At 41.3% G+C, this 22235-nt stretch overlaps 1 protein-coding gene across 2 annotated transcripts in view; it reads left to right on the forward strand.

Moving 5' to 3' along the window:
- The window catches only part of ino80db (INO80 complex subunit Db), a 126908-nt gene that overhangs the window by 36216 nt on the left and 68457 nt on the right, over positions 1 to 22235 (forward strand). For both annotated transcript variants that reach the window (XM_072261284.1, XM_072261286.1), the window contains exons 3-4: positions 2623 to 3437; positions 20689 to 20797. In XM_072261284.1, coding sequence (XP_072117385.1) covers positions 2623 to 3437; positions 20689 to 20797 — 924 coding nt within the window. The remainder of the gene's footprint in view (positions 1 to 2622; positions 3438 to 20688; positions 20798 to 22235) is intronic.

Genomic DNA, 22235 nt, shown 5'->3' on the forward strand with positions numbered 1-22235 from the left:
TCTTGGGCAGAGCTGTTGTCATGCCAAGCTGTGCTGCATTTGAACAGGAAGTTTTCTACAGTGCATCTGTAAAGATAGGTGAAAGTCATGGAGACGTGCTGACTTCAGCTGTCTGAGGAAATAGAGAAGTTGGTGTGTTATCATGGGCTATATGTGGCTGGATCAGGACATGTTGGTAATGTTTGCATCCATTAATTTGAAGTTCTCAACATTGTCCACCTCAGGGCCATTGATATATTCCTGAAGTCAGTGATTAAATTTCTGTTTTGCTGACATTAGGCAGAAGTTGTTGTCTTGACATCATCACAATGGAGTCTCCATCTCATTCCTGTAAGCTGTTGTTGTTTGAGATCCAGCTCGCTATGGTGGTAAATGAAGTTTGAGCAGAATCTGGCCATGCACTTGTTCAGAATAACTCTGCTGTGGGCTGAGGGTGCAGTTGTGTTTGGCACCAGTGTTGAGGATGTGTTGCTACTTATCCTCACAAATTGTGGTCAGTTGGTCAGCAAGTCAAGGATCCAGCTGTAGAGAGGGTGCCAAGTCCTAGGTCTAGGAGTTTGGAGATGTTTGTTTGGACTGTCCTTTGCTCTCAGTCAGGGTTACTGAGAAACATCTTTTCCAGTTGAGCTTAGATCTTCATAAAACTGAACGTTTCTGCTGGTGTCTGTAGTCCTAATTAAAATGGAATGCTGTTGATCATTTGCAAATCCAGTAGGGTTATGTTTTGAATGATAATTTGGTATGAGTAAATGTGAGAAGTCAAACATAGCTCTTTCAATTGGAAATTAATGTTAAATCCTACAATTGTTTTGAGAAGTTATTATCAACTGTAAAATAAAACACTGCTTTCCCCAGGCAGACATTGCCTCCCTGTGATCTTAGCTGTCAACGTTATCCTTTAGTGAGATCCATTGTTCAATAGGTTCTCTTTGTTTTGTTGGCTATGCCTACTCTTACTATAGTATTTATGATCCATTGACTGCTATCATGACTTACTCTGCCCTATTGATACAAAATGTAGTTTTGAAATCAATCATTTGTCTGCACCAAACTATTTCCTTCACTGTCACTTCTTCCTCTGGTATTTCATTAGGGGGTCTATTTTAATGTCTTGCATTATGTACAAATTCTTCAAGTTATCCAAGTATTGTTCTTAAGATGTTAACTTTCCGTGTTGCCCTGCATTTTGCAGATTTAACATGTTTGCTGATTTTTTTTTAACCTAGAAAGTTCTTTCACCTTTCTCCCATCCACTCCATGTCACAGACCTCGACACATTGTCAGATGAGTACACAAACTATTGTGGGCCAATATTTCTTTCTGTTGTTTCATTGTTATTTTTTCTAAAGATTTTGCCTTCACTTTGTATGATGCATCTTTTGATACCTTAATCTAACCTCTCAGCTTTTTTTTGTATTGCAATGACTATCTTATAGCAGACTCCATTTCACCCCAGTGCTGTATTAGCATATATTTTGAGAATGGTGGACTGCTATTAAAGCATGTGTATGAACACTCCTTGAGACTACCCTGTCCTAACTCTCTTTAAGCAACAGGAGATTGATTCTAGTATTGAAGAACTGTTTTTGTCTTTTATTTCTACTTTTGTATATGAATATTAATATATTCTAGTAAGTCAACAACGATGGCGTAATGCGTAACTTTCACAGAAATAAACTGGCTGCAGACACTTTTCTCCAGTAAAGAGAAAATTGAGAATTATCAAATTAAAATTTAGAAATTATTAAAGTAGGTGGAGGCAAGATGCCACCACTGAAGAAGAATTCAAATCTAGGTGCCATTAATTCCAATTAAGAAATGAGGGTAAGTTTCGTTGCCTTTTAAGTATTCAAGGGAAATTTGGGTATGCAAATAAGGCAAAAATGAAAACAGAATATTCCTGGAGAGTTCAGCCAGTCAGGCAGCATCTGAGGAAAGAAAAACAGGTAAATGTTTCAGATTAGGGACTCTTCCTTGAAGTGGAACATTAACCAGTCAGTCTGAGGAAGGACCCCTGACCCAATAAACTGTTACTCTCCCCGTGGATGCTGCTTGGCTGGCTGAGTCCTTCCACCCTACAGTTTCATTTATCAGGAACAGAGAGCATTGTTGGGTTGGGTTAAACATAGTAGAAGGTGTCTAGTCTGGAGCCCTTGAACCAAAATGAGCCAAATGGCCTGTTAATGATATAGACCTCACGTTGTTACATGATCTAGAGTTTGAAACTCCATACCATTCTGCTCAAAGCTCTAAGCACATCCTAAGCTTGGGAGGAGACAATTCATAATTGTATAATGTTTTTCACAGTTCATCTGGATGAACTGGGGGGAAAATTAGCACATTGGTGAACTCAAATGAGAACAATGCAACACTTCACAATTTATGATAGATTAGTCCTGACGAAGGGTCTCGGCCTGAAACGTCGACTGCACCTCTTCCTAGAGATGCTGCCTGGCCTGCTGCGTTCACCAGCAACTTTGATGTGTGTTTTATGATAGATTACATCATTTTCTTCTGGTTCCAAAGCATGGAGAGACATGGAGCCTTATTTGAACAAGGTGTGATACTTGCCACTGTAGCAGTAATTCCTGTTATGCTAATACTTTCATTCTTCCCCAACAGATACTGCAACAGCCATCTGCAAGTTCTCGGTTTGGTGCCCAAAAAAGAGCGGAAGAAAAAGAATGAGCAGCTAGAAGACGTGCGCTCCAGACTGCACCCTGATGTTACCATGGCAGTCAGCCTGGCAGTGCCCTCGTTGGCCCTGAAAACAGCAAATGGTTTGGATGGACCAACGCGGTCACCACAGAGGCCGCGGCTGTCCCTTCAGTACCTGGACCGCGAGCTTGACGACCCATTTGCTTTCCCTGACGATGATGATTGTGCGCTGAGGAAAGGAACTGTCAAACGGAAGCTTCAGACCAAACTGGCTCAGAACCGGCAGCAGCAGCAGCAGCGGCTGCTACGAGAGCCTGATATTTGCAGACTGCAATCAGAGCACTTTATCCCACACCCTGCACCTCCTCAGTCACTCTACCCCAGCACTCCCCCTCTCTCCAGTCCCCCACGACCTGCTGTACTGTCACTGGGCCTGCTATGCAAACCCCCTTTACCCTCAAGCCCCAGCCTGCCACAAGCGGCAGCCCACGGTACAGTAGCAGCAACGCCTGCCTCACACTCGCCAAACGGAAAGCCCCATCGGACCGCCTCTCCCCCTCAGCAAACAAAGTCGCCGCCTGTACCACAGCCTGCTGCTGTCCCATCCCCAGCAGCTACCAAGGCAACAGACACTTCCAGGCCCAATATTTTTGTCCTGAAGGCTTCAAGCTCCACACCGGTCTGCAAACAGCACTTAGCCTGTGTGAACAGGCTAAAGAGACTAGCAAAACTGTGTGCTGAGAAGCAACTATTACATCGGGATCTCTTTCCACATTTAGGTAGGAACGTGCAAGGCTACTTGACTGAAACTGCAAACCTTTTTTGTGTGGCATCATGGGCAGTGCCTGGATAATTGAATTAATATTGTCTCAATTCTGATCTTTATTTTGTAATTTAAAAACGTAGAGGCAACCAACAAAGTATAAGACTAAGAAGTTGTAACTATGAAGAAAGATTTGAGAACTCAAGCAAAAAAATGAATGGTTGACCTGATAGGCATATTTAAAGTAAGGAAGAATTTTAAGGTGGGTGCACTTTTGGAAGAGTCCAAAACTTTTAGCCACAAATATAAGATGGGTGACAAGGTATCTTGAAGTGTATTAAGGTTAAGAGGATAGCCAGGGAGAGAGTAGGTACTTCATAGATGTAATAAAGGACATAGATGAGGGCTACATGAACTTCAGTAAGGCGTATATTACAAGCAAGGCTGTCACAAATGGCATCCAAGGCAAAATGGATCCAAAATTGATTTGCTAATAGTAGCCAGAGATTGTTTGCTTATTCATGCCTACCTCAAAATCTCTGAGATCACATCAAACTATTTCACGCAATGAGTGAAACTTATACAAAATATCAGTAGATTTTTTTTTGCCGAAAGCACATTTGACTTGGTCAAAATCTGATTGCTGATGTGTTTCCTCATTTTGTTCAAATTAACCACCATATATCCAGTGTAACTACAGATGTACTTCACTTGCTCTAAAAAGCTCAGGAGTATTGAGGTCAGGAAAAGTGCTATTAACTTGTAAACCTTTATATCCCTTTCTTCCTTTTCTGTTCCTGTTCCTTATTTTTCCTTTCTTCTTTTCGTTTCACTTTCTTTTCTGTTCCCACTCATGAAAAATGTAATATCTCGGAAATTAAAAACAAGGGGCATTGGAAAGGAGACCAAAGTACAATTCATTTCTTTTATCAGTGGCACATTTTTGGTGGGACACACGGATTTTTAATCAGCATGTTAAAAACATGTTACGTCTGATCATTAAAGGATGAAGCTTGCTTGAAACCATAATAGGTGGTATTGCATGGCAAAATAACTAATACTGTTGGTGTTTGCCCAGCCATACTAGAGTGGTGCATGTACAGTATTTCACCAATCACAGTTGTGAAGCCAGATCAATGGCTGTTAGTAAATTAATTATCTAAGCTCTGAACTATGGATGATAGCTTGAACAGGAGATATAATCAGGGACTTGTATTCATTTACAAACCTCATTTCCAGAAAAGTTGGGATATTTTTCAAAATGCAATAAAAACAAAAATCTGTGATATGTTAATTCCCGTGAACCTTTATTTAACTGACAGAAGTACAAAGAAAAGATTTTCAACAGTTTTACTGACCAACTTAATTGTATTTTGTAAACATACACTAATTTAGAATTTGATGGCTGCAACACACTCAACAGAAGTTGGGACGGAGTTAAAATAAGATTGAAAAGTGCACAGTTCAAAAGGAACATTTCTCAACGCAAGATTGCAGGCAGTTTGGGTCTTTCAACATCTACTGTACATAATATTGTGAAAAGATTCAGAGAATTCAGAGACATCTCAGTGCGTAAAGGGCAAAGTTGGAAACCACTGTTGAATGCGCGTGATCTTCGAGCCCTCAGGCAGCACTGCCTAAGAAACCGTCATGCTACTGTGACAATTATAGCCACCTGGGCTTGGGAGTACTTCGGAAAACCATTGTCACTCAACACAGTCCATCGCTGCATCCAGAAATGCAACTTGAAACTGTATAATGCAAGGAGGAAGCCATACATCAACTCTATGCAGAAACGCTGGTGAGTTTGCTGGGCCCGAGCTCATTTCAGATGGACCGAAAGACTGTGGAACCGTGTGCTGTGGTCAGATGAGTCCACATTTCAACTAGTTTTCAGAAAAAACGGGCGTCGAGTTCTCCGTGCCAAAGATGAAAACCACCATCCAGATTGTAATCAGCGAAAGGTGCAAAAGCCAGCATCTGTGATGGTATGGGGGTGCATCAGTGCCCACGGCATGGGTGAGTTGCATGTATGTGAAGGTAACATTGACTCTGAGGCGTATATTAGGATTTTAGAGAGACATATGTTGCCATCAAGGCGACGTCTCTTCCTGGGACGTCCATGCTTATTTCAGCAGGACAATACCAGACCACATTCTGCACGGGCTACAACAGCATGGCTTTGTAGACACAGAGTGCGTGTGCTTGACTGGCCTGCTGCCAGTCCAGATCTATCTCCTATTGAAAATGTATGGCGCATCATGAAGAGGAGAATCAGACAACGGAGACCACGGACTGTTGAGCAGCTGAAGTCTTATATCAAGCAAGAATAGACAAAATTTCCAATTGCAAATCTACTACAATTAGTATCCTCAGTTCCAAAACGATTAAAAAGTGTTAGTAAAAGGAAAGGTGATGTAACACAATGGTAAACATGCCTCTGTCCCAACTTTTGTTGAGTGTATTGCAGCCATCAAATTCTAAATTTGTGTATGTTTACAAAATACAATTAAGTTGGTCAGTAAAACTATTGAAAATCTTTTCCTTGTACTTTTGTCAGTTAAATAAAGGTTCACGTGAATTAACATATCACAGATTTTTGTTTTTATTGCATTTTGGAAAATATCCCAACTTTTCTGGAAATGGGGTTTGTATTTAATTTTCTACCTAGGATGATCCAGCACCAGCAAAGATTGCTCGTGGTTTTCTGCTGTGTGCTAATTTATACAAAGTTCTTTTAATAAATCACTACTTTTCAAAGTAAAGCTTTATGTAAAGTTCGTGCACGTTATTGTGAGTTGATGTACAGTACTGTGCAAAAGTCTTAGACACATGTATATAGCTAGGATGCCTAAGACTTTTGCATGGTACTGTATTTGTTAATGTGGAGTGTGAGTTTATAAATCTGGTGGGAGCAAAGAATGTTGGGAATGGTGAGGGTGGAGCACCACAGGAGGGGCACATGGCAGAGGAATGCTGGGGTAGGGGTGGTGTGGGTTTAGACACACCCAGCCCTGAGACACCTGGCAAGGTCATTTGATTCCAAACAATTAGTTTATTGATCATTACAGAATGTGTCTCTGGTGCTTCATGCTTCCTGCTCCCTCCCATTTCCCTTCCCCTTTTCCCAACCAATTCCCCCTTCCCACTCTCAGTCCACAATAGAGACCTGTATCAGAATCAGGTTTATCATAACTCACATACGTTATGATTTTTTTTTGCGACAATTCAGTGTAATACATTAAATTACTGCAGTACTATGCAAAAGTCTTGGGCATCCTAGCTATATATATGTGCCTAAGATTTTTGAACAGCACTGTATGTTAATGAAAAAGCGTCTGGGTAATATCTGACATTTTTTATTCTTGCATTTAAAATATTGTAACGTACTGGCACATCTCTGAAGCTTCCAGTGAAAGTACTTTACTTATTTACTATACCAGCAGACTTTGCAAGATATAATGTCCATCCTTAATGAGCTGCCAAAAATAGTGGTAGAGGTGGATGCAATTATAACATTTAGATTCATAGAGGATAAAACTTTGAAACAGAACTTTCAGCCCATCTAATCCATGCCGACCTATTTTTCTGCCTGGTCCCCATCTACCCATATCCAGACCTTTGCTTTCCATCCCCCTCCTCTACATGCAACAATCAAAACTTCCTTTCATATGTTCACTTGTCTGCATTAAATTCCATCTGTCATTTATCAGCCCAATTTTCTGGCGTGTTCAGATCCCACTGCAAGCCTAGATAGCTTTCTTTGCTGTTAATTTCACCAATTTACAAGACATTGTAAGGACATTGATAGAAAAGGTTTGGAAGGATATGACCCAAACACAGGCAAATGGGACCAACTGCAATAGATACTTTGCTCTGCGGAAGAGCTTGTTTCTTATAGTATATGATTTTGACTGTAGTGTACCTTAGGATTTTTTTTTTGTTTTTAATCTGATACTCTCTTTCTCGTGGTTGGTGAATGTGACCTGAAAAGTGCTGTGTAATGGCACGTAGTTATATTTTCTTAAAACACCTAAACTCTCATCAACTGTATAAGTGAAATGACAAAAACTATATTGTACAGTTGTACACCATAGAAATATGCTCTTTTGTGCACCAAATCTTTAGTGATTATCAAGCACCCAATCCAAAATGGGACCTTTATATGTTAATCAATGTATAGTAGCCCCAAATATGTGATACTGGATCTCCTGTTAGGGAATGAGACGGGGCAGGTGGCAGAAATGTGCATAGGGAGAATTTTGGCTCTAGTGATCACAATTCCATTAGTATCAAGATAATTAAGGAGTAGGATTGGACTGGTTCATGGGTTGATATTGTAAGTTGGAGAAAGGCCAATTTTGATGGCATCAGAAAGTATCTGGTAGGTGTGGACTGGGATGGGTTTTCTGACAAAGGGTATTCGGTAAGTGGGAGACCTTCAAAAGTGAAATATTGAGAGTATAGATTGTATGTTCCTGTTAGATTATAAGGCAAGTCTAACAGGTTTAGAGAACCCTGGTTTACAAAGGCTATTAAATCCTGGTTAAAAAGAAGAAGATGGTGTATATCAAATATAGGCAGCAAGGAACAAATGGGGCACGTGAGGAGTACAAGAAATGCAAGAGAGCACTTAAGAGGGAAATCAGGAAGCAAGAGTTTGCTCTGGCAGACAACGTAAAGGAGAATCCCAAGTACTTCTACAGATATATTAAGAGTTAAGGGATAGCAAGGAACAAAGTTGGTTCACTTGAAGATCAGTGTGGTCGCCTAAGCATCAATATGAAAGAGATGGAGAAGATCTTAAGTGGATGTTTTGCATTGGTATTTACTTGGGAGGCAGACACAGAGTCCATGGAACTGAAGCAAAACAGTAGTGAGGCCTTGGACTGTATACAGATTACAGAAGTGGAAGTACTTGTTGCCTTGACACAAATTTGGATCCACAAGTCCCCAGCGCCTGACAAGGTGTCTTCTTGAGCCTCTTGGGAGGCTAATGCAGAAATTGCACTGGCCCTTGGAAGAGGTAGTTAAATTATCCTTAAACACAGGCGAGGTGTTGGAGGACTGGAAGACAGCTAATGTTGTTCCAATATTCAAGAAAGGATAAGCCAAGTGAGCCTGATGTCAGTAGTGGGTAAATTATTGGAAGGTATTATAAGAGAGAAAATTTATAAGTATTTGGATAGATGGAGCCTGATTAGGGATAGTCAAGATGGCTTTGTGCATAGCAGGTTGTGTCTAACCAATCTTAGAGTCTTTTGAGGTGATTACCAGGAAAGTTGATGAAGGAAAGGCAGTGGGTGCTGTCAGCATGGACTTTAACAAGGCTTTTGACAGAGTTCTGCATGGGATGCTGGTCAAGAAGGTTCAGCCACTTGGCGTTCAGAATGAAGTAGTAAGTTGGATTCAACATTAGCTTAGCCGTAGAAGCTAGAGATGGTATTGGATGGTTGCCTCTCAGACTAGATATCTGTGACGAGTCGTGTGCTGCAGGAATCAGTGTTGGGTCTGTTTTTTCTTGTCATTTACTATAAATGATTTTTTTTCAAATTCAGAAAGCTTAATTGTCATTCTAACCGTACATCAGCTCTACAGGGCAGAATGAGACAGCGTTTCTCAGGAGCAGTGCAATCATAACATAACAAACGCAACACTAAATAAACATAACAATAAATAGTAAAACACAACAGCCACATGTCAGTTAAAATCAAGTTATAAGTATATATTTGGATGATAACATGGTAAACTGGATCAGCAAATATGTGGATGACTCCCAAGATTGGGGCTGTAGTGGACAGCAAGAACAGCTATCAAAGTACGTGGATGAGAAGTGGTATGGAGGGCTATAGTCCAGTTGCAGTTCTATGGGACAAGGCAGAATAAGAGTTTGGCACGGACTAGATTGGCCAAAGGGCCTGTGGTGCTCTATAATGCCTGTTTACACTGATTCCACTTTACTCTTCCTACATTCTTATCAGCTTTCTGTAGATTCTGCCTCTCACTGCACATATCTAAGTTTAGACACAATTTACAATGGACAGGTAACTCATCTTCAGCCAGGGCATGGAAACAGGAGCAGTCAGAGGAAACTCGTGCAATTTCAGGACGATTGTGCAAACTCCACACAGATGGCCAGAGGTCAGGATTGAATCCAGTCGCTAGAGCCACTCTAATGTCCAAGATTCTGCAGTTTAAATTCTGTAGTCAATTATTTAAAGGTTTGAATTCTTATTGAGAAACCTGAACAGTGTGGAAAGGATGCGTTAACTTTGGGAGGTTTTCAGTACTGCAACTTAAATATTGCCCTTGCCTTTGTTTCCTCACATAACTCTCTTTTGTATTTCTGGTTTGGTGTCCATTTCAAATCCAAATGCCTCTATAGCTTAATGCAAAAGAAGGAGGAGTAGACATTTCAGGAACACTGCTGTGGATTGAGAGTTAGTAATTTAGGTGTTTCTGTGGTTACGGAGCTTCAGTGTAATTTGTTCACTCTTTGAATTCGGTGTGAGGTTTCTTAATGAATACTCTATTTTCAGCATCTAGACTTCTGCATCTGCTGGCAGAGTGTGATGTGCATTGCTGAGGTGTTACTTCAGTGCCCCTCAAAACAAGCCCTGTCTATTCTTGATGAACCTGGAAATTTAAGCTGAGTTCAAATAGTTTTCTGAAATGCTTAATGGCATCAGCTTACAATTCAATGTAAAAGTATACCTGCATATGTTTTGTCAGTTGTTTAAACTATAATCTTTTGTCCAAATCCTCTCTGGCTCTTCTAATTTACATCACTTTATGCAACACCCTGAGGAATCTTCTGTTGCTGCAGCATTGCCTGCATTAACATTTTACCCTTTGGGTATCAAAGATCTGTCTACCTTTGCTTTGAAACATTCAAAGACTGCTTCAGTGTGATTGGAGGAAGAGGTCCAAGGATACTCACTGCACTGTATGGAATAAAAAAAGGGGGAGGGGTTCATTTATTATAGCGATAAGGAAACAGTAAATACTTTGTTTTAGATTCTGTAAGACATAGGAGCAGAATTAAGACATTGAGCCTGTTAAGTCTGCTCCACCATTCAATCATGGCTTATTAATTATCCCTCTTGACCACGTTTCTGCCTTCTCACTGTAAGTTTTGATCTTACTGGTCAAGAATCTATTGACCTCTGTTATAAATATACCATGTAACTTGGCCTCCACAGACTTTTGTAGCAATGAATTCCACAAATTCACCACCCTCTGGCTAAAGAAATACCTCCTCATCTCTGTTATGAAGAAATGTCCATTTATTCTTAGGCTGTGCCCACTGGTCCTAGACTTTCCCACTATTGGAAATATCCTCCCACACCCACCCTATCTAGGTCTTTCGTAATTCAGTAGGTCTCAATGAGATCTGACCTTTGCTGCACCATCACTGTTCCTGCAAAGTTTAGGTGCACAACTTCAGATTTCTAGCATCTGGAAACTTACTTATAACTTATTCCTAAAATTATAGCAGTGTGTAGTTTCTGCCAAAGGAACACAAGGTTGTTGTGCTGGTTCCTACTTAAGAATATGGAGCCTTCCTGTTTAATTTTCTTTTTGTCCCATAAGAGGAAACCTCTCCCCATCATGACCACACAGGAATTTGAAATCAAGTCATTTCTCAATGTTCAAAACTCCTGTGAATGTAAGTCTTAACTTGTCCAGCCTATCTATGTAAGACAATATTCCATTCTTGGTATTAGCCCAGCAAATGTCCTCTGAACTGCTTCAAATGGCATTCATTCTAGATAAATGTGATGTGTTGAATTTTGGATGTCAAACTGATGTGGGACGTTCACAGTGAATTGTAGAGTTCTGGGAGGCGTTGTAGAGCAGAGAGACCTAGGAGTACAAGTACATGGCTTACTAAAAATGGCATTGAATGGCAGGTAAACATTGAAGAAGGCATTTAGCATGCTGGCCTTCAGTCAGGACATTGACTATAGGAGTTGGGATGTTACAATGTAACTGTACAAGACACTGGTAAGGTTGCTGCTGGTGTTCAGTTTCATTTACTGTCATAGGAAAGATTTATTCCTTTGAGCATACAAGGAATGATCTGTTATAAAGCTGTATAAAATCATGAGGGGCATTGACAGGGTGAATCTACAAACTTTTTCCAGGGAGATGGATTCAAAAACTAGATAGCTGAGGTTTAAGGTGAGGGTGGGGTAGAGACTTAAGAGATCTGGGGAGCAGAGGATGATGCAAATATGAACTATGCTGCCTGGTTAAAGTAGGTGCAATAACAGCATTCAAAAAGGTGTTTGGACAGTTAAATGGGTTTAAAGATATATGGACCAACCTCAGGCAAAAGGGTTAGATGGGCATCTTGTTTGACTTGGGTGAATTGGGCTGAAGGGCCGATATGACTCCACTCCGACTCTTTAGTATTCGTATGGCTTTCCCAATCTTTTCCACTGTTGTACCTGTATATTATACCTAACAAATCCTGATGTAGGGTTTCAACCCAAAACTTCAGCTTTCTCTCTGCCTCCGTAGACACTGTTTGACCTGCTGCATTCCTCGAAAAGTTTGTTTTATACTCCTGTTTGTAGTATCTGTGGTCTCTTGTGTCCCCAGGTCTCTGAGTTTGGACAATATGCATTTCTTATCCTGTCAAAATGGACAATTTGACATTTTTCCTCATTACGTACCATTGCTAGATCTTTATCTGCTCACTTAACCATTTATATTCTTTTGTTGCCTTTCATTCTTTCATAACTTACTTTTTTGGCCCATCTTTGTGCCATCAGCAAACTTAGCAAATATATCTTCAATCCTAGTCATTTATAGAAATTGCACAAGAGTAAATAGCCAGGCAACACACGTCAAAGTTGCTGGTGAACGCAGCAGGCCAGACAGCATCTCTAGGAAGAGGTGCAGTCGACGTTTCAGGCCGAGACCCTTTGTCAGAACGAAGGGTCTCGGCCTGAAACATCAACTGTACCTCTTCCTAGAGATGTTGCCTGGCCTGCTGCGTTCACCAGCAACTTTGATGTGTGTTGCTTGAATTTCCAGCATCTGCAGAATTCCTGTTGTTTGCACAGTAAATAGCCAGTATCTTTTTCCCAGGTTGAAATATCTAATAGTAAAGGGAGAAAATTCAAGGGAGATGAGTGGAGCAAGCTTTTCTTATACTGGGGTGAGTGCTTGGAATGCATTCACAGGGCTGGTGGTGAAGGCAGATAGAAAAGAAGTCCTCTTAGATAGGCACATGAATGGCAGAGAATGAGGATAGAGAACTCATGCAGGCAGAAGGATTAGTGTAATTAGACATAATTAGCTTAATTAGCCCATGGGCTGAACAACCTGTCCCTGTGTTGTACTGTTCTATGTTTTAAATTGTAAAAAAAAAATTGAAGCCCTATCGTTATTCTCTGTGGAGCAACATTTATTTCATCTTGTATACCAGGAAAAGATCCACTTATGCCTATTCTCATTCCTGTTAGCCAGCCAGTCTAATATTGATGCTACTATGTCACCTCCTAAACCATGAGCTTTTATTTTCTGCGTTAACCTTTGTTGCAGCACCTTACCAAATGTCTTCTTGAAATCTTATTAAATTCATTAATTTCCCTTTTATCAACAGCATGTGATCTTTCTTCACAGCACTCTCTCAAATTAGTCAAATATGGTTAACTCACACAAAATTCTGGAGGAGCTCAGCAGGTCAGCATCTATGGAGAGGAATAAACAGTTACCGTTTCAGGTCAAGACTTCATCAAAGCTGCAAAAGAAGGGGGAAGAAGTCAGAATGAGATGAACAGCTCCCCCTTTGGGAGGGGGAAGAGTACAAGCTGGCAGGATTTCCCGATGGCCAACTGTTTTAATTGCACTGCCCATTCTCATTCCATGGCCTCCTCTGCAGCCTCAATGAAGCCACTCTCAGGTTTAGAAGCAACATTCAGTCTCTGTCTGGGTAACCTCCAACCTGACAACATGAACATTGATTTCACTAATTTCAGGTAACTTCCCCCCTTTCTCCCTTCTCTCTTTTTCCATTCTCTATTCTAGCTCGCCTCTTACCTCTTCTCTCTTCTCCCTAACTGCCTATCACCTCCTTCTGGTGCCCCTTCTCCTCCTCTTTCTCCCATGATCCACTATCCTCTGGTATCAGATTTCTTCTTCTTCAGACCTTTGCATTTTCCACCCATCACCTCCCAGCTTCTCACTATACCTTTGCTCATGCTCTAAGTACTTTCCTGGCCGGGTGGAAGTTTTATTGGAATATCCCTGTGAAACACCCTGCCATTCTTTATCATGGTCACACTGGATCCTTATTCCTTGGAGTGTATGAGAATGAGTGGTGACCTCATCGAAGTTTATAAAATAATGGGAGGCATGTATAAGATGGTCATAGTCTTTTCCCGAAGATTGGGAGTCCAAGCTAGAAGGCTGAACTTCAAGATGAAAGGGAAGAAATTTAAAAGATACCTGAGAGGTAACTTCCTTACGTAGAGGACAGTGAGTACCTGGGAAAAGCTGCCAGATAAAGTTGTTAAGGTGGGTCCAAATGCAGCATTTGAGGTGTTTTGATAAGTACATGAAGGGAAAAGGCTTGGAGAGGTATGGGTCTAACACTTGTAACTGGGGACTAGCAGAGAGGATTTTGTATTTGATGTGAACCAGTGGGCTTGAAGGACCTGTTTTGTGCTGTATTACTCTTTAACTCTATGTTATCAGTACTTTTTAAATGCCAACTGTTACTATTTAGCATTTTGATTTGTTCTATACAGGAGTCTGCTTAAAATATTTTGTAGTGAGACAAATAATATTTTCTGAGTACATGAAGCACTGATAAATTAGACGTGTAAGCTCGGCTGATGTTATGGTCATTGATACTGGGTCCTTTTTGTTTTTGGGTAAGTCAGAGAGGAAACATTTTGTGTGGGGTAAGCCGATCAATTGCTTGTCACTCATTGCATGATTAAGTTGGGAGAAGAAATGGAGAAGGGCAAAAGTTGGCGCAACAATCTAGAGAGAATGCTGAGCTTGTATGCTGAATCCCAGGACTTCAAAAACAAAGCAGTTTCTTTGGCTCTCTGAAACTCAGTGTAAGGGCTAGGTAGTACTTTGAAGTATTGGTAAGTTTTCAGAACATAGAGTCAGCGTTAGCATTAAATGAATGTTATTTAGGGGTCAATATGACTACTGAAAGTCTGTAACTGCTGGTTAGTGCAAGTGTGTTATAGGAGATAGTATCTCAAGAGTCACTATGATATTTTGGGAAATATTAACTCAAAGGTTCAGGGTGTGACATTAGAGAGGGATATTTCAGGAAGAATCAAGTCAGTTTGAATATTGTAGGAGATGGCATGTATATTTCAGATTAGCTTTTCTTAACAGTGACAACTTCCATTCAGAAAGCACTTTTACTGCTGAAAAAATGTCCCTAGTCCTTCTTGTGAGCATCAGTAAATAAGAAAACTGAGATGTAGCAATGTAGATAGTAAAAGTATAAAACAAGGGAAGAAAGGTGGTGATATGGAGAGGTTTAGAAAGGGAATTCCATAATCCAAGATTTTGCCATCTTAACACATTCCCTCCAGCAGAGAGACTTTAAGTGAGGTACTTCAGACAGAATTGGGAGGATTGCACATACCAAGGAAGTTTAAGGGATTGGGAGAATGGATGTAAGGGAGGGAGAAAAGTAGGAAAATTGTAAACGGGAATAAGAATTTAAAAATCTGCAAATTTGCATTTGTTTACCAGAAATGTAAATTAGGATTTGGACATTAGAGCTTGGATAGCCTTGGATTCAGAAAGTGGGAAAAGGGAGACCATCAAGAGTGCATTGGCAAAGTTGTATCTAGAGGTAGCAAAGATATGGATGATGGTTTCATTAGCTAATTGTCAAAGGCAAAGAGCAAATCAGGTGATATTACAAACATGAAAAAAGTGCAAGGTCCAAAAGCTGGAACCAGCCATGACAGTCAGGTTACAATAGCCAGCTTGACTTTCATACTTCACAGATATTCGGGTGAAGTCAGTGGTAAGGGAACAAATGTGATCATTTGAACCTTCCCAGTATTTAGTTGAAGGAAATTTCTTTTCAATCACTGCTAGATGTCAGCCAAACACTGGCAACTTCATGGTAGTGTCAGGGTCAAAAGAAGTAGAGATAAGATAAAGCTGCATATTATCAGTGTACAGGAGGGCACTAAGACGTTAAGCAGCACAGTATATGTAATAATTAACATGATATTAAAGGGATCAGCAGCTAGAGCTTATTCTGAAGGTTAAGCAAGATAGTGACTATTGAAAAGGAAGGGTGATGGCAACTGTAGGCATTAGTGGGCAAAATGGAAACAGCATCTCTAGGAATCCAGGTCCATTTATTAAAGGAAGCAATCACTCCTCATGTCACTATGTAATAAAGGAGACAGCATATTGTAGTCAGTGGGAGTTTTAATGCAGATGCTGGAAAACTGAATCAAAATGCTTAAAATTTAGTAGTCAGGCAGCACCTGTGGAGAGAGCATTGACTTAGAGTTTCGGGTTGATGACTTTCAGGGTAATTAGGCAGCGAATAGGTTCCCTTAAGGATCATTGTAGAAATCTACGTGTGGAAACACTGGAAATAAGCACAGTATTAAATGAATGTTTCACATTTGCAATGTGTAGAGGGATTTAGACAGATACATGAACAGGTGGGGACTAGAGGGATATGGACTACCTGGAGCCAGATGGGATTAGATAGATTGGCATTATGGGCAGCACAGCATTGGTGAACTGAACCACTCCACAGTCCCGTCTTTCTCAGATCCCAGTGCCAGCACTTGGGCCCTCGGAGACTCCATCTTCTTCTCACCCCACCATCCCTGGACACCCCAAACGTCCTTTCTCCTCAGACGCTACCAACCTTCTCCCCCCCCCCCCCCGCCCCCATCCCAACTCTCATCTGAGCTGGGTCTTCACCATTCCCTTTCGCCTTCTCCTCTCTTGGGGCAGAACGTTCTTTCCTCAATAAGGGCCTCATCTTTGTCCCCCTGTCCCCAAAACTTCAGCGAGTTCCACACCTGCCATGGCGCTGAGTCTAGTTCAGTCCTTTCCTACCTACATCCATAGCACTTCACATGCTCTGGATCTTTTCAATGATTTCAAGCTCCCTGGCCCCCATCTTACTTTCACTATGGAAGTCCAGTCCCTGTACGCCTCCACCCCCAACCAGGAAGGTCTCAAAGTTCTCTGTTTCTTTCCAGACACCAGACCCAACCAATTCCCTCCACCACCGCTCTCCTCCATCTAGTGGAACTTGTCCTCACTCTTAATAATTTCTTCTTTGGCTCCTCCCACTTCCTTCAAACAAAAGGTGTAACCATGGACACTCACATGCGTCCCAGCTATGCCTGCCTTTTTGTTGTCTACGTGGAGCAGTCTATGTTCCAAGCCTACACTGATGCCCTTCCTCCACTTTTCCTACGCTACATCAACGACTGCATTGATGCTGCTTCCTGCACCCAGGCTGAGTTTGTCTACTTCATCAACTTTGCCTCGAACTCCCACCCTGCCCTCAAATTTACCTGGTCCATTTCTGACACCTCCCTCCCCTTCCTTAATTTCAATGTTTCTATTGCTAGAGACAGCTTATCTTCTGATGTCTATTATAAACCCACGGACTCTCACAGCTACCTGTGAGAAATATCTTTTCCCACCCTGTTACTTGTAAAAACACCATTCCCTTGTCTCAATTCCTCTGTCTCCACTGCATCTGCTGTCAGGATGAGGCTTTTCATTCTAGAACAAAGGAGATGCCCTTCTCTTTCAAAGAAAGGGACTTCCCTTCCTCCATCATCAATGCTGCCCTGGACTGCATCTCTTCCATTTCACGCGTGTCTGCTCTTACTCTCCTCTCATCCCCCTGCCACCATACCAGGGATAGGGTTCCACTTGTCTTCATCTATCTCCCACCAGCCTCCGCTTCCAGCTCATAATTGTCTGGAACGTCTGCCATCTCCTGCAGGATCCCACCACCAATCACATCTTCCCCACCTCGCCCCCCCCCCCCGTCACACTTACTGCTTTTCACAGGGATCACTTCCTACGCAACTCACTTGTCCATTCATCCCTCCCCACTAATCTCACTCCTGGCCCTTACCCTTGCAAGCAGAACAGGTGCTACACTTGCCCATACACCTCCTCCCTCACTACAATTCAGGGCCTCAAGCAGTCCTTCCAGGTGAGTCTGTTGGGCTCCCAGTGTGGCCTTCTGTAGATTAGTGAGACCTGAGATGCCGAGCACCTATGCTCCGTCCGCCTGAAGAAGCGGGATTTCCCAGTGGCCACCCATTTTAGTTCCACTTCCTATTCCCATTCCAATATGTCAGTCCATAGCCTCCTCCACTGTCATGATGAGGCCACACTCAGGTTGGAGAAGCAGCACCTTGTATTCCGTCTGGGTAGCCTCCAATTTGAAGGCATGAACATTGATTTCTGGAACTCAAGGTGATGGACCCCCCCCCCCCAAACTCCCCACACACTTTCACCATTCTCCATCCCTTAATCCCTCTCTCACCATATCCCCTTTCCTGCCCATCCCCTCCCTTTGGTGCTCATCCCCCCCTTTTCTTCCTTCCATGGCCTTCTGTTCTCTCCTATCAGACTCCCCCTTCTCCAACCCTGTATCTCTTTCACCAATCAACTTCCCAGCTCTTTACTTCATTCCTCTCCCTCCCAGTAAAACCTATCATCTTATGTTTCTGTCTCCCATCCTGCAGCTTTTAAATCTACTCCTCATCTTTTTTTCTGCAGTCCTGCTGAAGGGGCTCGGCCCGAGACGTTGACTGTACTTTTTTCCATAGATGCTGCCTGGCCTGCTGAGTTCCTCCAGCATTTTGTGTGTGTCATTTGAATTTTCAGCATCTGCAAATTTTCTTTTGTTTGCGAAGGGTCTGTATTTGTTTTGTGTATTTGTCATGGAGAAGGTTATGGAAGCTGGTGAATTCAGAGAACAGAATAGTGATGTCTTGAAACATATTCACATTACAAAGATGAGGTGCTGGTAATCTAAGTGCCTGAAGGTGTATTCATCTCTTGAGTGCTGACCAAGCCGAGGACAATGTCGAAACAAGGGAAGAATGGCAGAGATACTTGTATCATCACAAGTACAGGTGAGACTGGAGGATGCTTAATGTTATCCATTTATAAGAAGAACTGCAAGGATAAACCAAAGTACAAGCCACTGAAACGTGATGCAAGAGTTACTGAGGGGTGTTGGATACTGAGAAACAGGATCTCTTGCATTTGGAGAGATAGTCAGCATGGCTTTGAATGTTGAGAAATCATATCTGTCAAATTTGATAGAGTTTTTTGAACGACTCTACTAATGGAAGGAGTAATGCTAGTTTAGTAAGCAAAAGATTGTTGGTAATTTACTTCCAGCATGTCTCTTTCAACTGCGCCAAAGCCCTAACACCCTGGTGCCCATCAGCAGGGTCTGATCTCGGCCAGGCTCTGTGTATTATGGTGTGGAGACACTGCTCCTGAAATAGTTTAGTTTAGTTTAGTCATACTTTATTGATTCTGGGGGAAATTCATTTTTGTTACAGTTGCACCATAAATAATAAATAGTAATAGAACCATAAATAGTTAAATAGTAATATGTAAATTATGCCAGTAAATTATGAAATATGTCCAGGAGCAGCCTATTGGCTCAGGGTGTCTGACCCTCCAATACCCGCCTGAGGACAGTGTCAAAGTGGCCATTGAATTTAACTGTATTTCTGAATATCTCTGATATTAAGAGATATTTAAATAACGTTATAATTGGGAGTAAAATAGTCAAAATTATTGAAAATGTCTTAAAATTTGATTAACTGAAATGTATCACAAAATTATGCTGCCATTGTAATTTTAAGAATACCTTATAAATCAAAACTTCATTTCTCTGTATTTGTAGACAGGTATGTGTTATTTTAAATTAGAGTTTATTCCTTGAAATAGTAATTGTGATGTAGCTTCTGTCATCAGTGATTTGGTATCCCTACTTGGTGACATGGGAGACAAAAATGCTAGAATTTGGAGCAGTGAATAATGTTTTGGGGGAACGAGGTGGTTTCAAGCAGCATCTGTGGGGGACGGGGTAGGAAATAGTTGACGCTTCGGGTCAAAGCCCACAATCCTAATCCTGGGTGGTAACAGCTCTAGAGATGAATGTGAATGTTAATGAAGGTAGTAACATGTACTCTGTGAGGTGTTAAAGGCACAATAAATCAAGGGGTCAGTGAATAGTAACAGGCCTTAATTCTAGGATCAGCGTCTACTCTTGGCCTGTGTAATTTTAACACAGGTAGCACCTGATGCACAATACGTTGCCCAAGGAAATAATGCACTAGGAGTTGATACATGGTTAAAAGTGGTGGTTACAATTTTTTTTCTGTATAATTGCTCATGGTGGGGGAGCGCGGTAACTCAATGTATGATCTTTGAAGCAGAGGTATTCGTGAGGTGGGTGGGAAGTCAAAGAGATGGTAAATTGGGCTGGTTTTTTTTGAGAATATTACAGGAGTCATTTGAGGCATCAGTATGTGCCTTTAAAAAGTCTGACATAAGCTATCATGTGTGTGAAAGGCAATGTTAACGCTAGAGGTCAGTATGTGAACATTAAAAGGCACAAGTACCTCAAGCATCGATATGTGCAAAAGGGGTTTTGTATCACTGAGCATCAGTGGTGACAGTAATTTTTGTGGGTATTGTGTGTGTTGAAGGGGTTTTAGAGGTCATTGCAATAATAGAAATTTAAGGGGATATTGGTGATTGGTGCAAGAGAGAGCGTGTGCTGTTTAAGGAAAGAACATCGAGAGAGCAATGTGATCTTTTGGGGGACAGCATGCTGAAACAGTCAGGAAATTGAGTGATCTGAAGATTAATGTATGGTGTTGAAAAAGGTATTAACAATGGATCAATGAAATTTTATTGAAGAAAGCAAAGATCCCCGGTTAGTGTCTGAGTGCTGAAAGGGATGACAGCAGGGTTACAGTGAGGAGTTAAAACAGATGGTAACTATAGGTCACCATGTGATATTAAATGTAGTAATTTTAGTAACAATACAATTAATATTTAGTTCAGTTCTATGGATAGTCATGTGTTCTTTCTACTAAATCCTAAATCTCACTACAGTCTGAAATTTGTCAACATGTGCATTAAGTAATACTTTTTAAACATAGCCTTCTCCTTGGACCCCATGCCATCCATTCCATTCTGTCATATACTCAGTGAGATGACTTTCTTCTTGTCTTCAGGACTAGACTGGTCTGAGGACAGCGAGGAAGAAGAAGAGGAAGATGAACGTGTGCCTCCTTGCCAGTATGCTTGGACGTTGCGGGACAAGTGGTCAAATGTTCACCCAGAGTGAGTACATTTGGCTAATCTTTCAATATTTTGTTGAGGCTTTGACTTGGGTTTTAATAACTTGGCTGTGAAGGAAATTGTAGCCTATTCGTACTGAAATAAATCCTATCAAGGTTATTACTTGCCTGTGACAAATACACAATCATAATAAGAAAATAAAACCTTCCATAGCTTATACATCTTTGATATCCTTATTAGCAAAAGGACTCTAACTCAACAAAATTTAGGTCTCTACGAGGGGTGATTGATAAGTTCGTGGCCTAAGATAGAAGGAGTCAATTTTAGAAAACCTAGCACATTTATTTTTCAACATAGTCCCCTCCTACATTTACACACTTAGTCCAGCGGTCGTGGAGCATACGGATCTTGGACCTCCAGGAAGTGTCCACAGCAGGGGTGATTGATAAGTTTGTGGCCTAAGGTAGAAGGAGATGAGTTATACGGCTCTCGTTGCATGCACATGCAGTTCAACTCATAACTCATCTCCTTCTACCTTAGGCCACAAACTTATCAATAAGTTATTAACTTCAAACTTTCTGCATAGTCACTCAAAGAGTTGAACTGCATGTGCATATAACAAGAGCCATATAACTCATCTCCTTCTACCTTGGGTCACAAACTTATCAATCACTCCTGCTGTGGACACTTTCTGGAGGTCCAAGATCGGTATGCTCCATGATCGCTGGACTAAGTGTGTATATGTAGGAGGGGACTATGTTGAAAAATAAATGTGCTAGGTTTTCTTAAATTGACGCCTTCGACTGTAGGCCGCGAACTTATCAATCACCCCTCGTAGTTTGCAAAACATAATAAACAGAAGCACTGGAGAATATTAAAAAATAATTTAGAGGGACGATGGTAGAACTAGGAGAGTGTAAGTATGAAGAAATATTGCACAGGCTAGCAATGTTTATCCGATGTAATGTGTCTGAATGACCTGACATGGGTCTTCATTGTGGGAACAGCCACTGTTGCAGTGGACAGAGTTAGAATGGAGAACTGAGGCTTTGGCAAGAAGAGGCAGAGGCCAAGGTTCTGGAGACAATTTTGAAGTGGCCATTGTGTGAATGGGCAGTGTAGGAATTTAAGGTCTGAGACTTTGGCAAGGAGGCATATATGAGCATTTTTATGCAGTAGTTAACTAAAAAAATGCTAAATTCTAACATATTAAATGAAGTAGGGATGCAGGATCAAGTCATGTGCTTTTGCTGCATGATGTGGTTCCTGGTAACCACGTCTGCAGCAAGTGTTGGTTGCTCAAGGAACTCAGGCTCAAAGTTGACCTGAAATCTGAGCTTCAAACACTGTGATGGATCAGGGAGGGGGAGAGTTACCTGGATACTATCTTTCAGAAAGCTGTCACATTCATTAGATTTACTACTACAAATTCGATCTGTGACCGGGAATAAGAGGGTGTGACTAAGTGAGGCAGGTAAGG

This window comes from Mobula birostris, chromosome 6 (genome assembly GCF_030028105.1).
Source record: "Mobula birostris isolate sMobBir1 chromosome 6, sMobBir1.hap1, whole genome shotgun sequence".
In the NCBI taxonomy this organism is placed as follows: Eukaryota; Metazoa; Chordata; class Chondrichthyes; order Myliobatiformes; family Myliobatidae; genus Mobula; species Mobula birostris.